Below are 15450 nucleotides of genomic sequence, written 5' to 3'. Positions count from 1 at the left end.
CTGATTAACATCACTGCAGCATTGCCCACAAAACACATAACACACAGCAAGAAGGAGGCCTTGATGTGAAAAGATTGTGCAGGGTTTAGTACTGGTAGACATAAAATGCTTTTATTATTATGGATATAGAGGCAAAAAGTCTGAACTGACATTCTATGGCGTTGAGTTATAACTGTTTTTGATGTTTTGTTTTTCAGATGCACATTATCAGAGGCAACAGGCAAAGGTTACATGTCATGCAAACTAGATAAATAACTCTTTATGTGTACCTTTGCTATAAAGTTAATCATCCACTGGAAATAATGTAGTGCTCTTAGTTAAAAAAGTAAAGAGGAAAAATATACATACAGTATGTAAACAGTCAAAGAAATTGCACTTCTTTGGCTTGTTATTAGAAGCCACACTACTGAAAGAGAGCAGAAATCTAACACTGGAAAAAACTAATTCACGGTCACTGATTGTCTGACCAATAAAAAAACATACACTCAGCTAAAAAAAAAGAGACAAATTATGTATTCTATTTAAAAAAAAATCATATACAATCATAGTCAATTTTAAGGAGAAATGTCTGATATATTGGTCAGCTGTTTAATTTGATAAAAACATCTTAGTAAAATGAAGGATTTGATTATTAACCTTTATGTATATTCCGAATAGTATCGTCATGTATAACACTAATTTTACACGCTACCGCTGATAGAAGGAAAACAGGTCTCTTTCTATGTACATTCACATGAAACTAAACGCTTATGGTTACGTCCACTAAGTGGATTAGCCCGATACTCCTAAAATGAGAACAATCTACTATGCATCTGTACAGAAAAAAAAAAGACCTCCAATCCCCAAATATTCACAACTTAATAAAACACAACAAAGGAAGTCCTTATATAGTCCTTATCACGGGAGATATTGCTTTTAAAGACTGCATGAGTTCGCTTAGGTACGTACACAAGACAACATGGCACTTCTACAGAGCATTTGGGGCGAATCACTTCCATGTTTCATTCCCTTTTCCTCTCTCCTTTCTTACCCCCCTACCCCCACCACCACCCACCCACCCACCCTCTCCACACACCCCCCTTCACCCCCCCGAGACATTCTGATTGTCAATGCTCTGGAGCAAAGAGTGAAACATTCTCAAAGGCAGTCTGAAGTAAACAAAAACACTTTTTTACCCTTCCCGCCCGCCCTTCCCCAGGAAGCAATACTGAAAATAGTTAACAATAAACATTCCTATCATGAATATATTTCGTCCATTTCTTTAGCAGACAAGCTGTTTTTTTTTGTGTTTTTTTTCAAAAATAACTTCTTTCTTAAAACCTCATTAGAAATTCTCTTGCAGCGATGCCAACATTCCTATCACTAAGCCCACCCCCTCCCCTGTCTATTCACTGGTACATAGCAGACACTGTCTTGGTAAAGTGAAGAAAACCCTAACACTGTCTCAACAGCTTTTAAACTGGCTCACTTCTCCTCATGTCATTTCCCAAAGGTGCAATGTGACTTTGAAAGCTTAACGAGTAAATGAGGGTTCAATTTTGACCTACTTAGGGCCCAGGCTACATTTTTGTTCCCCCTGGGCAGCGTGTGAGCTCCTCGTCTCTTGGAAACTTCAGAGCCAAAATTCTGAATACCATATATGTCTGCTTTCAGTCTCAGAGCAATGTCTGTCTTTCCCAAGTTTGCTTAAGGTGCTGAAGTAAGAGCAATCAAAGTGTATGTGTGTGTGTTTATAGTGTGTCCACTCAGCATACATACAGTCTTTAGTGTGCTTGTTCATCCAGCACTAGTGCAAATTCATTTCAGCTGGTCTGTTTCTTTAATCCGGGACAGTTTATCTGTTTCTCTCATCCCTTGCCGTTTGGACAAAAGATGTGTTGCCATGGTTTCATCCTTGGTGTGATGCCCTTCAGAGCGCTAGGTTCAACACACTCATCTGTCAGTGTGTGAGATGTCTTTCTTGCATTATCGGCCGCTATAACTGTCCAACTCTTCTTCTTCCTTTCTGGCTTGTTCTCTGTGGCGCTGCTACTGTTAATAGCCATGTTGTGACATCAGTTCCTGTCCATCTGTCCTGTAGTGGGCCTGGTCCTTTTTCTCGGAGTGGTCCCACCTACGCAGAGGCACGGTCAACAAAACAGCGCATATACTTCTGAGTCTCTCTCCTGTTTCTGTATCTTATGCTCTACTTACCTCTCTCCGTTAGCTTATGAATGCTGCAGGGTCAAAAGTAAATCATTCAGTCGTTTCCTCCTCTGTTCTCTGCTGCAAACCTCTTCTTCCCCTCGCTTTTCTTCTTCTCCCTCCTCCTCTTGTCTGTTTTGGGTTTCGGTGGGCTGTGGTGAATGAGAATGCACAACTAATTACTAAAACAGATCTTTATACTTGTGGAAATTTGAGAGAAAAGACATTTTCCGTAGGTAGAGCTGCGTTTGTTCACTCACACAGGGGCTGGCAGTGAGCAAGCTGGAGGTGTCCTGACTCTGCTGGCGGGGATCACTGCTGATAACCGTCACCTCCACCCCCACTTGTTGATCTGTAGGTTAGAGGTCACACAATATACTGAATATGTTAGTGAAGGCAGTGCAGGAGGGAAGGGATCAAAATAGCACATCATTTCTTTTACAGATGTATCTGTAATTATGCGAGTGTCCTTATTTCCCTTTGATTCCTATCTGTAATCAGTCAGGGAGTCTTTGATGGAAACTGTGTGGTTTCACTGTTAATGGGGAAAGCTGGTGCCTGCTGGGTTCTTGGACACCAGCGGCAGATGACAGAAATAGGGAAACATTTCTGCAGGCTGAAATTCTGTGGTTGGAAAACCACTTAGTTTGTACTGCTGAGTATGATATGGAGAGACAAGCCAAATATGAGGACGGCAGGCTGTAAGCGGAGCACACACACACACACATACATGCACACAAAATAAAAAGACACAAACACAGGACACCAAAAGAAGTCTATACAGATGTACAGTAAAAATGAAAACGTGTTCAACCACATACACGTATGCATACACAAACACCTACAGAAACAAAAACTAACACACACACTTGCTTCATGGACCTGACTTGATGTGGCTGTCGTCCCCATTGGCTCCATCACAGGACAGACGTTGTGAGTCCCTCTCTTCTACCTCTGCGTCCCTCTCTCTCTCCCTCTCTATCCTCACTCGGATCTGTCTGTCTCTCACAAGCTCCCAGTTCCTCACGAGGAATACGTGGTGTTTCACCACAAAGCTCCTGGCCCAGCACAGAGGGAGAAACATTCAGCACATCATTTAGCTGTCAACGCTAACATTAGTTTAGTAACAGCGTATTAAAGAGTTCATCTTGAAATGTGAATCACTGTTGTCTGTTTTCGTTCCGTACCTCTCACTGCTGGTCAAAGGCTCCATGTCGAGGTGAGGAAAGAGGCTGGTAATGTCACTAGAGCTCTCTTCCTGTACAACGAAGAGAAAATGCATGTAAGTTTTAACTGTCAAGGTTGCATTCTTTGCCCAAATTCAACAGCTTGTAGTGACAGGAACTCACCGCTGTCTGGTGAGAGGATACAGTCCTCTCCTTTACCCGGCCTGAGTGAAATTAAAAAGCAGAGAGAGAAATAGAGTAAGATACTGTATGAGAGTATTCCTCTGACCCTTCAACTAAACCTAAAGACGACACATCCAATACTAGAAACTCACAGTAACGCCGCTTCCTCTTCAGGGGGACAGCTGGCTGCCTTTCAAGCTGTAACAAAACAACATGATAATTGCACCTTTCTAGATTAATGAAAGTTCACAAATCTCCTTTCAACACTATTTTTACTTCAAAGATGCCTCAGCTTGACCTTTTAATTTCCTGCTGCTGTGTTGTGGAGCTCTACAGTACCTGGTTGTGTCGCCAGAGCCACATAACATCATAGGGCAACTGGAAATGAATTCGCTTCAGCCTCAGGTACTTCCCTGTAGGACACAAAGGGAGTTTAAATAAACTACCACAGCTGCAACAAACTACAGCGGAGTTTGCATATTCTTCTCTACTCACCAACATGGATAGGAGCAGGTAAAAGGCTAAACTCATGCTCCCCTGGGGTGTAGTCCATACTCCCTTTGCATAACTGCTGAGCTTGAGAGGGCGGACTAGAAAAGGGACAGAGCATTAAATAAACAAATGGATAAATGATAACAAAAGACTGTTATAATAGTTTGTTTATTTATTCAGTCAACTCACTCTGTAGTTTTATAATCATCAGAATAAAGACCAGCCCTCAGAAACTTCTTCCTGGGAGGACCATCTGCTCTCTCCTCTCTTTGGACGGTTACTGGTTGGGACGGAGCCTGGTCGACATCTGATTGGCTAAAACATTCAGTGGGGGTGTCACACTCCGGTTTATCCTCGGCGACACTAAAAGGAAAGAGATAAGAGAGAGATAGAATGATAGAGAGGAAAAAGAGAAAGAAAGAAAAGGCACTGGTTTAGCACACAGTGCTGAAAACGATGGGTTAATATAGCAGTAGTGAGTGGCTGTATTGTATTTTCAAGTCAACCAGCTCAGGTGCTATGTAATGGAGTTGTGAGCGTTTACCTCTGATGACAGGGAGAGTCACCATGTTTTCTCTTTCGTCCTCTCTTCCTCTTGGCTTGCAGCTCTGACTCTGTCACCTGCTGCACTGTGTCGTTTCCTCCTCGATCTCTCTCCGGGCCCCTTTCTTCTCTTCTCCCTCCCACTTCTCTCCCATCTCTGCTGTGGCTGTATCCTGGCAAGAGGTCGGGTGATGACATGGGGGGAGCTGCAGAGGAGTGTGTGGGGGAAGATAAAGTGGAGGGCAGTGGGTGCTTCCTGGGCCGTCCTGGCCTTCTTTTGTTTTTCACCTCTACGCTGTCTGGTGTTGGCACACTTTTCTGCTGCCCCCGGCTTCTTGAGTCACCTTGTAAACCTGCAGTCGTTGAAACAGAAAGAGGGAGACAGGAGGGGAGGGTGGGGTGTAAGTGGCAGAGAGGAAATGAGACAGATGTGCATCAGTGATTGAGCCAGCAGGAGGTGTGAGGTGAGGCCACTCTAGGCTGAGTCATGCGGATGGACCACAGATTAGGTGAGTCACAACATTTCCTCTGACCAGATCACTTCTGGGAAATGCATTAAGAAGTGATTTATGTACACACACACAGCAAAAAACCACAAGAATGGTCACAAACCCAGTGCTGCATGCATACTTTTTACAGTGCATAATGTGCACACTCTTGTACACAAATTGTTTTTGCACATTCCTTTAATGTGGAACGTAATCTCAAAAGGGTGAACAGACAGGGCAAGAGGGAGGGAGAGAGGGAAAAGTGTGTGTGTGTGTGTGTGTGTGTGTCTGTGTGTGTGTGTGTGTCTGTGTGTGCCCATGCTAGTGTGCTGTACTTCAAAACACATGTGTGTTTAATTAGATGATGAACTGATGTCAAATGTATTCCATCTCTTTCAAAAAAACAACATTTTCCCCTCACAAGCTTTTTTGCCCCCATTCTGACCTCTATGCTTCTCCTTCATCAATCACTTCTGAGGTCATCTATCTTTTTGTTCCATTTTCCACAGTCCCTAACAAGACTGACCACTCTTTCCTTATTGGATTTTTCCAAGTCAAATAGGCCCTGTTGGCCAGCAGTGAGGGATAGGCCAGGCTTTAAATAGCCAATGTGGCGGTTAACTAATGACTGTGTTCACTGGGTAGCCCTGGGCTGCAACTGTGTGCGGTTCGCTACAGACCGGGAAGATTTCAAAGATTTTCTGGCAGATTCCCATCAAGATGCTGCTCTCCTGCTATAACACTTTTTAAAAATTCCAACAGAGTGGTTGCTGAGTGGCTGCGTGTAAAGCACGTCCCCTGCTCAGCAGAAGGAGTCAGAAATTGGCTATAAAAAGAACGGAGTCTGATTTCCTCTCAAACACTCTCCAGGCTTTGATGTGTGGCTCAACAACACCTGAGAAAAAGCAATGCTGTCACTATATTGGGCAAACTATTGCTGCAACGATCTCATTTCCACATTGTGCAAATATAAAAATCTGTCATATTGCGAAAGTGAAAAGAGGCTCTTGGTATAAATCCTTGTCAGTCAGCTAGCTGTTATGATTTGGTTGATATTGTTGTATTCAATGATAAGCATAGTTGATTTTGGATTTTCAATATTATCTAGATTACTGTCAATATTTTAATATATTCATACTTTCTCTCAGTGAAACAATATAACAGAATACAATTATGCATTATTCACACAAGTCAAGAAACAATGTTAACAATGGAGCTTTTGTTACATTTATCAGCACAGACAGTTTCCAGCCAGTGAAATACTAACATTGCAGTACGTCCATTGCATCTACAGCTGACATAACCTCATTAGAGCTGCAACAATTACTTGATTAAACAAGACAGAAAATGAACCAGCCTCTATATTTATAATCAAATAGTTGTTATTTTTTAAGCAAAAATGCTAAAAATGTGTTAGTTTTGTCTACTAATTTGAGGCTTTTCTCTTAAATTATATTAAACTGAATATCTTTGGAATTCGGACAATCAGACAATTTGTCATTGTAAGGTCTAAGAGATTATAACAGTCTTTGTTTGTTTTGTTTTTTTTTACAATATTCTGACATTTTATAGTCATAATGATTAATCAATGAGTAATCGGCGGATTAGTCTATGATGAAATAATCGTTAGTCACAGCTCTAAACCTCATACTGAACCAAACAGAAGCAAAGACATGTCTGTGATCTGTTCATTCATGCATCTATTGATTAAATCATTTACACATACTCACCTGCTTCTCTCCTCTCTGTCCAAGCTGGCTCGTCTCTCCTCCATGACCGGTCTCCACTTCCTTGATTCCTACTGGCCAATCCACTCCTCAGACCGCGCCCCCCTGTTGCCATGGCAGCTGATGTGAACAGGTTGGTATGTGTCGGGGATGGGGACGTCCTGTACAGATGTGACTGTTGAACGTCCTCCCCATCATCGTCCTCTCCGTCTGATTCAATAATTCGGCCTGTGTGTCGCTCCCCGTTGAAGGATCTCCAGCTGGAGTTTCCAAATCCTGTACCTCCAAGGCCCCCGAGTTTAGTCCAACTCTGGCCCAGGCCACCCCAGCCTCCTCCAAATGAAGACAGGTGAGAGGAACCCAGGCCCAGTGAGGTGAGAGATGTATGTTTGAACCTCTCGGTTGAAGATGAAGATGATGAGGCAGCAGCAGAGGAGAAGGAATCATTTCCGTTCTCACATAACCAAGGCGACATCATACTCCCCATTCCTCTTGTCCCTTTCCTTACTCCTTCTCCTTGCCCTAAAATGAATCTTGACCTTGGCTTTGAACTGGACAGCCCTTCTCTCTCCATACCGTCTTCCTCCTCATCCTCATGCAACTCCTCCTCGTCATCCATGTCTCGCTCACATTGCCTGTGACGATGTTTGTGTTTGTGTTTGTGTTCGCTCCTGCCACAGCCACAGGAGAGGCTGGATGTGAACCCTGAGCTGAGGTGTGGGCCTCCTCCACCGCCTCCTCCCATATCTCCTTCGACCTCTCCTCCTAAAGCTCCCTCCCTCAGCAACCTGCTCCTGCGTCTGTGGAATCTAGCAGGGTTGAGGAGGAAGTGGGCATGGTGGGGCTGATGTGGGGCGTACTGGTGTGGAGATGGAAGCGGGTAGGAGCTGGGTAGGTGGTGGTAAAGTGTTGTGGCTGGGGGATAGCTGCTGTAAAAGCCCATATTTTCAATGGTCTCCTGGAACTTTGAAGGGCAACCGCACTGCCTACGGTCCGGCTTTCTGTTACAATGCACTGGCTGGCAGGGGTAGAAAGGCTGGGGGGAGAAGGAGGGATTAGCAGAGTAAGATGAAGGGTGAGGCGAGTAAAAGCCATTCAGATTGATCCTGAAGATGTTGGAGCGGAGAGAATGAGAGGAAGAGTGATGGCGCCTTCCCCCAGCAGCGTTTCCGCTCCCATCAAATCCCTGTCCCAATCCTGTCCTTGCCCAACTTCTCCTTCCGATATGGACCTCGCTGAACTGAGCGATCAGATCTTCTAGTTCAGACAGAAACTCTGGATCCTGCATGTGCAGCTGCTGGTGCTTCTTCTTGTGTTTATTTTTCTGTCTCTTCAGTGCATTGTGCCCAAGGCAAGAATAATAGTCCGAATGAGTGCACTTGTTGTGTCCTGGACAGGGGCACGGGCACAAGCAAGTACAGGAAGAGGAGCAGTCGTAATCCCTCCGCCTGTGCCTGTGTCTATCTCTGTGCTGCTCCAGAGTAGTCGAGTTGGTGATGGGGTTTGTGTGTCTAGGGATGTGAGAGAGGGGTGAGGAGACAGAGGAGGAACGGTCCACAAAAGAGGAGTGTTTTTGACCCCCTAGAATCACTGACCCTTGACCCAACCTGAGCATGCCTCGAGCTCCCCTCATCTCCCCTCGCTCAGAGACGCTGTTGTTATCCGTTCCAATGCCGCTGTCACTAGGCAACGTCTCTTCGCTGTGCGATTCGCTCCTGGGGGAGGGGGTGGCCTCTTTTAGGTGGCCAGGAGAGCCAGGTGTGTGATGCAGTGGAGGGGTGGGACAGGACAGCTTACATGAAGACTGGTGAAAGGGGAAGTGATGCCTTCCCTGGCATGGACAACTCTTCTTCACAAAGGGAGAGAGGGATGAGGAGGAGGGAGGACGGGGGGAGGTACAGGAGGATGATGGGGAAGGGAGGGAGAAAGGGTGAGGAAAAAGTAGGGATGTAGGTTCTGTGACGCTTCCCTCACTGTAAGGGCTCTGGGCCCCACTGGAGTGGGTGAGAGATGGGGAGGGAAAGGGGTGAGACGGAGGAGGCTGGGATTGGTTAGACGAGAAGAGAGATGTTTCAGAGGGATTGGTAAACAGAGACGACTGAGTGTAGTTCTGGGAGTTGGAATTTAGGTTAGCTGTTTGAGCTTTAGGCTTGCGTCCTCGCCTCTTGCCCATGTAGATGGTCCCTCTCTTGCTAACATTGATCTGAGGGCCCAGCTTACCCCCAAAGGAGGACAGGGCTGAGAGCGTGTGTACTGTTGTAGTCTCTATCGATTTACACATTCTTAAAGAGGTCTCGCCATCTGCTGCCTCGCTTCTCCTTGCCTCCTTCCCTACATACCCAGACAGCATTACTTTGTGAAGTCTCCTCTTCTTTCTTTTCTTCATCTCATTTATCAGCCTCCTGATCTTTAGCTGCCTGTTTCCCTTTTCAGGAGGATGAAAATCTGTACTCCTGAGGGTATCATCAGTTTGATTCAGTGCATCTCCACTCTGGTCCTCAGGGAGGGGTCGTTTGGGAGGACGGCCACGCTTCTTCGGGCTGGATTTAGACTGTGCAGCACTCTGCAGTATTGGACTTGGCTCCAGCACAGGGGCTTTCTGAACTCCGTCACACCCCAAAGGCGGCACCTCAGTTGGGATGGCGTTTGGTGACAGTCTAGGGGGAGGTTCATCTAAGATATAGGTGTGGGATTTAGGGCGGCCCCTTTTTCGGGAAGGGGTTACAGGGCATCTGGAAGCAGGGGGGCTAGGATCTGATGTGGGGTGACTCTGCTTTGGGGATGAAGGTTTGGTTGCAGAAGAGAGAGGGGAGGAGCTGCTGGTTAAGGAGCTAGAGGGAGCTGGGTGTGACTCATCAGTCTGCTGAATAGCAGTCTTGGCAGGAAGGGACGTCTTGGGGTTCTGGGGAAAACTTAGTAAAGGATTATGCTGAGAATCTGAGGGGGCTTCCTGATTCTCCGCCCTCTGAGCTCGGTGCACCAGCTTGGTCCAGCTGGGCCGCCTGGCTTTACGTTTCTTGAGCGGTCTGCTGTCCTGCTCTTGGGGGGAGGAAGGGGGAGAAACGGGGGCACGGGCAGGAGGAGTGGGCAGAGAGGGAGGAGCAGAAGAAGAGGGGTGGTTTGGAGGCACAGTTGAATGTCTTGAGACATCTTGTTCTTTTGATTTACTGGTGTCACCTGTTGTTGTTGCTGGCTCAGCTTGTTTAACTGGTTTGCAACTGTCGTCCGCCCTGTCCTTCTCATCTGGTCTTCCTGGGTTCACTACTTTAGAGGTTTTATCTAATTTACCACAGTCAACTGTTTCACCACATTTTGCATTATTATCTTCTGTTCTTTGTCCGTCTGGGGTAAGCTTATCACTCTTTTTCTCAGCCTTTCCTCTTTCAGTCTTGAGTTCATCCCTCCATGTATCATCAGTCCTATGTCTTTCATCCTTTTCTTTACCGTGCCTCGATTTACCATCTTTCCCTTTCTCTTTTTTCTTCTTTTTGCCTTCCTCCTTTCTGCTTTCACTCTTTGCTCTTTCAGCCTCCAACCTATCTCGCTTTGATTTTTTCTCTTTCCGTTTCTCTTTCTTCACTTTCCTCTCTTTCTCTCTCTTTTTCTCTTGTGAGGGCTGTAGGGAGGGATCCTGATCTTGGGATTGGGCCGAAGAGGGATCCACAGTGGGGGAGGATTGTGGTTTAGGGGTGACCGAGGGAGAGCAAGGAGAGTCTGGTCTACTCTTATAGGAGCTGGTGGAGACTGGAGGTCTTGTAGACGAGTCCATGGGAGAAACAGAGGAGGAACTGCTGTGTTTTCCAACTTTGATTTTCGAAGGAGGGGTATTGCCAAGGCTGTCAGCAGAGCCTTTTCCATTCGATAGCCCCTTCTGTTTCTTTGTCTGCACCAAACCATTATGTTTCTTGGAGGTTTTTCCTTCATTCCTGGTTTCCGTCGCAGAGAGCGTTTGGATGGATGGGGTGGAAGAGGTTGTTGAAGCTGTCTGGTCTGTTGTGGGCGAGCAGGGTTTGAGTCCAGCAGGTACTGGCTGGCCATTGACGCTAGGAAGCTTCTCTTTCTTCACTCTCTCAGATGAGCCATTTGAATTCGCCTCTGTCTTATCTGCCAGTTTGATAGGAACCTGGGGAATGCAAACACGCAATCTCAGTCATAGACAGCAATGGCTGCGACATCCATTAGTTTGCTGATGACAACAGTGAAGGACAATGGAGAAGACACAATAACCAAAATGTTTTTGTTTTTGTCTGCCCATTAAAAGAGAGACTGAGGACAAAATGACTCAATCAGGCAGAGAAAGGAGGGCACACTGAGTAGAAGGAGATAGTGAGGTGATGGAAACAGGAATGGGGTTGACACAGAAAAGAGAAATACAAAGGCAGAGAAGCAGAGAGGAAGGGAGTGGGACAGGGACAGAGGGGGAGTGAAAGATAAATGAGAGCAGGTAGAGAAAAGAGGGGATGTAAAAATAGAAGAGAGGGACAGATATAGAGAGCCAGGCAGAGACAGAAAGAGAGAGAGAGAAAGCTGTGCTATTGGTAGCTATAAATTGCCACTAATACAGATGAGAAGGCTTGACATTTCGTACTTGTCCTGTAATTTTGGTATGCTGCAGCTTGAGTGGCGTTTGTGCAGCTAAAGCAATAAGCTTCCCTTTGGGTGATTGTCATAAGGACTGATGGACCAATGTCTGTAATAGCTCCAAGTGGTTGCTGTGCTGTTATCCTATTTATAGGTCTGTTTATTCAAATGCGCTGCTTAGGTTTCAGTATTGAGACAATTGTTCATTTGACCTTATTACAACTGAGCACAAAGCGGGGCAATTCTGCACCACATAAACATGTCTGGTGGTTAACTCCAAAAAGCAAAACAGAGCTACATAACATTTGTGCCTTTAATACCTTCAGTCACTGTATCCCTCTGGGTTTTTTCCCACTTTAAGCTAACTTCAACTAATAATAGGTTTAACATTGACAGATGACAAGACTGTGTGCGTGTGAGGTAAATTGCCCTTAACTTACCTGTTTGGCAGACTTGGTCCCTTGGCTGGCTATGGCAGGGACTGAGGCTGGGGTAGGAGCTGTAGTATATGTCGATGATAAAGACAGTGGCTGCGATGACGAAGATGATGATGACGATGATAATGATGATGATGCAACTGGTGGTGAAGCAGCAGATGCAGTTTGTTTGGATGTGGTCTGGACAGCATCCAAGCCTGAGCGATTCTCCCTGGTTGCCTCGTCTGGAGTAGAACTGGTTTTACTCTGTTGGCCCGCTCCTCCCTCTCCATCCCCCTTCAGCAGTCCCCCCCTGGCCTGTCTCTGATAGGTCCTGATGGTGGGCTTGCAGACATAGCTCTCCAAAATCTTGGGCGGCTTCTTGGTGCGTTTGGCCTGGAGTCCAATCCGGAGTCGTACATTCCCCTCAGGGCAGCTAGTCTCTCTGCCAGATATCTGAAGCTGTTGCTGCCCTGCGCTTCCACAGCGCCCCTCGATGAGCAACTCCAGTACTGCCCCCTTGTCTCCTTCTCTCTTTTTCCCAGCTCCTCTTCTCTCCTCCTCTTTCTTCCCTACATCTCCATTCTCCCCCTCACCTCTCCTCCTTTTCTCCGCCACTTGGTCCTGGTCAGCATCTTCAGGTGCAGGGGAGGGGTCCAGAGTGGAGTTCGTGGTTGGAGGGGTACCCCCCTTCACTCTCTGGTCCATCAGAGAAGTCAGGGGGGAGAAACAGGGTGCTGTGGGGTTCCCAGTATAACACGTTTAAATGCCTCCGGTGGGGCTGGTGAGGTCAAGTGCTGAGAGCAGCCTGCAGGTGTAGGTCAGGAGATTTGAAAAAAGATCCTTTAACAGTCTGTAACAGTACAGTTAGGCTCCTTCATCCAGCGGAGGAAGGTCTCTCTTGTACTTTTAGGCTTGAGCTGAGAAGGAGTAAGTTTGAGACAGAGAGAGAGAGAGAGAGAGGGAAGGAACAGACAGACAGACAAAGACAGAAAGATAGAGAGGCCAGTGATTAGTCATTTCAGTGAGCTCAGATGCTGAGTAGCAGCAGCACAGGAATTGAGGGGAAAGTCCCCTTCCCGCAGGCAGCTGTAGAGAGGTGCTAAAGTCTGTGTCCACAGAGATGATCTCATCATACAGAAAACCCAGGAGACCAATCAACGCTGCCAATTCCCAGAATTTCTGCATTAACTGGAAGAGAGACCTACTCACTCACATTCTTAAAAAACAGCCTCAGCTAGTTCTCTCTGACAGTCGGTAAATAACGGCACCTCTGAAAGACAGCACACACTCACTTAAACCGCCACACTTTTACTTATGTTCTAATCCTGACTGTGCCCCCCCTCTCTTCAAATCAATATATCAATCAATCAGCTCCTCACTTATTCAAACACTTGATCCAGTCTCCTCCCCTCCTCTCCCCACCGTCTTTGCTCCTTCTGTTCTCAGCTACTCCCACAAGCACTTCTCCTCCCACCCTTCCCTCTGCTCTGCTGTACTTTCTTTTCTCTCCGAAACTCCCCTTTTCATGTTTGGCTGTAAGCTTTTGCATGCATTCTCTATTGGTCCCATCCTGTCTCTCTCTCTCTCTCTCTCTCTCTCTCTCTTTCTCTCTCTGTGTAGACCACACAGTAAAATGGTCAACTCATGCACTGTATCCATGTTAATCAGAACCATATTTCCTCCTCCACTTCGTTCTTTTCCTCCTCTCCAACCTAAATCCCTCCATTCACGATCCGACCGTTCCCCTCCTCCCCTTTCAGTAGTGGTAACACAAATCCGTAGGAAAGGGTAAAACTTATTTTTGGAAAGGAGTGCAAATTCCTCCTCCTCCCATTGCTTCCTCTAAGTCAAGTAAGCTTTTCATTGACCCCATTGTAAATGGACTTTTAATGTGACATTACAGCAAGTAACACACCCTAAAATAACATTCTCCTCACCAGAAAAACTTTCACTCTTACTCGTACCGCGTTCAGCCCAATTTTTAACCTACCACGGCAAAGGGAAGCAGCATCTTCTGTCATGCTTCCTTCATTATACTCTCTCTCTCATTAAGGGAGACAGACACTCATCCATTTTCTAATAAAACACACCCTGCCAAGCATTCTTTTTCAGCTCTCTCCCAAGAGCCTCTTATGAAATAGCTTAACTGTCTCTCAACACACTGAACTGCCCCCTTAAACTTACAAGAGCATCTCAGATAATGTTTTCATTTAAGAGCTCAGTGGGCTATCTCTCCTGCCTCTTGGTCCCTCCACACCCAAACCCTTTTCCTTGAATCATACTGAGCTCAAATCAACATCTGTTCCAGTAACTGCTGTTATGTAACAGTTTTGGAAAGCATTTCCAAGGCCAAACCTCCTCACAATAAAATAAAATGAGCGTAGAAATGGACAGTGGTCCTCTTGAATAACTGCAGCCACCTCTATCATCACCATTACTACAAGCCTGACCCGTATGAAGAAGAGCAAACTGAAGAGGATACAGGCCCGAGGAGAAGCTCGAGCCATGTGGGTTTCACTCCTGTTGTGCAAAGAGACTATAAGAAGAGACTAAGAGTGGCAGGTTTTCAAACTTAAAAGGGCAAACCCATTCAACATCAGTCAAAGTGCATACTAATCGCCTTTTATACTCTCCATAGCTATACCTCTCAAACATAACTCAAAATTATTCTAACATTAGACCAGAAGCTATTTCCAGTGACAGGATGATGGGTGGACCTGACACTGTAGTCAGTGTGGTTCCTCGGCAGCGCTGAGGCGACGATTAAATCATGATAATGGCCCACCATATTTCCAGCCATCATCACCATCCCATGACGGTGTTATCATCAATAACTACAACACCATTATCATCTGCCTGACAACAGCATGAGCCGAGCAAACCCAGCTGGAAATTAGGCTGCTGTGATGGCATCACAAAATATTGAACCATGAAAGCCTCACAGTCAGTGCAGCAGCCTCACTCCACATATACAGGGAAGTTTCTCACGTGAGTCTCCCTCCTCCTCCTCCTCCTCCTCCTCCTTCTCCTCCTCCTCCTCTTCTCTCTCTCTCTCTCTCACACACACACATACATACACACACAAACACACATACTTTCCCCTAGTTAGTGTATCAGAAGTGTGTTGGTCGTACATTGTGTACCCAGGTCGCAGCTGCGTAGGCTGACTGATGTTGCTACTGTAGATACAGTATGGGCAGTGGGGGTGTTACCGCACTGGAGCAACCTATCACTGGTTTACTGGGACGTCAACAGGAGCTTCCTTCTCCATAATGACTTTGCGCACCTCGGAAAATCACTATCCGCCTGATGCTGTCGCACTTACAAATGATACACACATGCACGTGTTGTTGTTGTCGTCACTCCTATCTCCATAACGAAATATATCCCACATTTACGCCTCCTAAAACACACCCAGCTGCAAATTAAAACTCAATATGGAAGTGGGGGCTACGCAGCATCAAAAAATGTGCTCGCTGGGTAGTGTTTGTGATGTGGATTAGTGCCGTGCCACCTTTTTTTTTCTCCTCTCTCTTCTATCTGTCCTCTGCCAGCCCTTCTGCTGGTGTCAGCAACATTGAAATAAGAAATATCACCATGCACGGAGAACAGAGGGGGGAAACACACTCAGCAACAAGGGATAAAATTAGCGCAAAGCGGATGCACA

The 15450-nt window shown here is 46.1% G+C and overlaps 2 protein-coding genes across 6 annotated transcripts in view; one reads left to right on the top strand and one right to left on the bottom strand.

Moving 5' to 3' along the window:
- Positions 1-95: 95 nt before the first annotated feature.
- Positions 96-15450, bottom strand: part of LOC137191373 (histone-lysine N-methyltransferase ASH1L-like) — a 15999-nt gene continuing 644 nt past the window's right edge. The window contains exons 2-14 of one of the 5 annotated variants that reach the window (XM_067601409.1): positions 11805-12700; positions 6787-10906; positions 4570-4921; positions 4215-4388; positions 4029-4123; positions 3873-3946; positions 3686-3731; positions 3534-3574; positions 3372-3442; positions 3067-3242; positions 2445-2536; positions 2194-2336; positions 96-2113 (exon numbers count right to left, since the gene is read on the bottom strand). In XM_067601409.1, coding sequence (XP_067457510.1) covers positions 2208-2336; positions 2445-2536; positions 3067-3242; positions 3372-3442; positions 3534-3574; positions 3686-3731; positions 3873-3946; positions 4029-4123; positions 4215-4388; positions 4570-4921; positions 6787-10906; positions 11805-12488 — 6054 coding nt within the window. In that variant the 5' untranslated portion in view covers positions 12489-12700 and the 3' untranslated portion in view covers positions 96-2113; positions 2194-2207. Of the gene's footprint in view, positions 2114-2191; positions 2337-2444; positions 2537-3053; positions 3243-3371; positions 3443-3533; positions 3575-3685; positions 3732-3872; positions 3947-4028; positions 4124-4214; positions 4473-4569; positions 4922-6786; positions 10907-11804; positions 12701-15450 lie in introns of those variants that run through there. The other 4 variants (XR_010930396.1, XR_010930397.1, XR_010930395.1 and 1 more) reach the window with 4 other exon arrangements.
- Positions 10031-15450, top strand: part of dap3 (death associated protein 3) — a 15874-nt gene continuing 10454 nt past the window's right edge. Inside the window, exon 1 of the mRNA XM_067601418.1 lies at positions 10031-10130. The gene's annotated coding sequence lies outside the window, so the exon portion shown is untranslated. The remainder of the gene's footprint in view (positions 10131-15450) is intronic.

The sequence above is a fragment of the Thunnus thynnus genome, chromosome 10 (genome assembly GCF_963924715.1).
Source record: "Thunnus thynnus chromosome 10, fThuThy2.1, whole genome shotgun sequence".
Classification (NCBI taxonomy): domain Eukaryota; kingdom Metazoa; phylum Chordata; class Actinopteri; order Scombriformes; family Scombridae; genus Thunnus; species Thunnus thynnus.
Note: the sequence above shows the minus strand (reverse complement) of the source record. Positions and strands in the feature narration are given on the sequence as shown.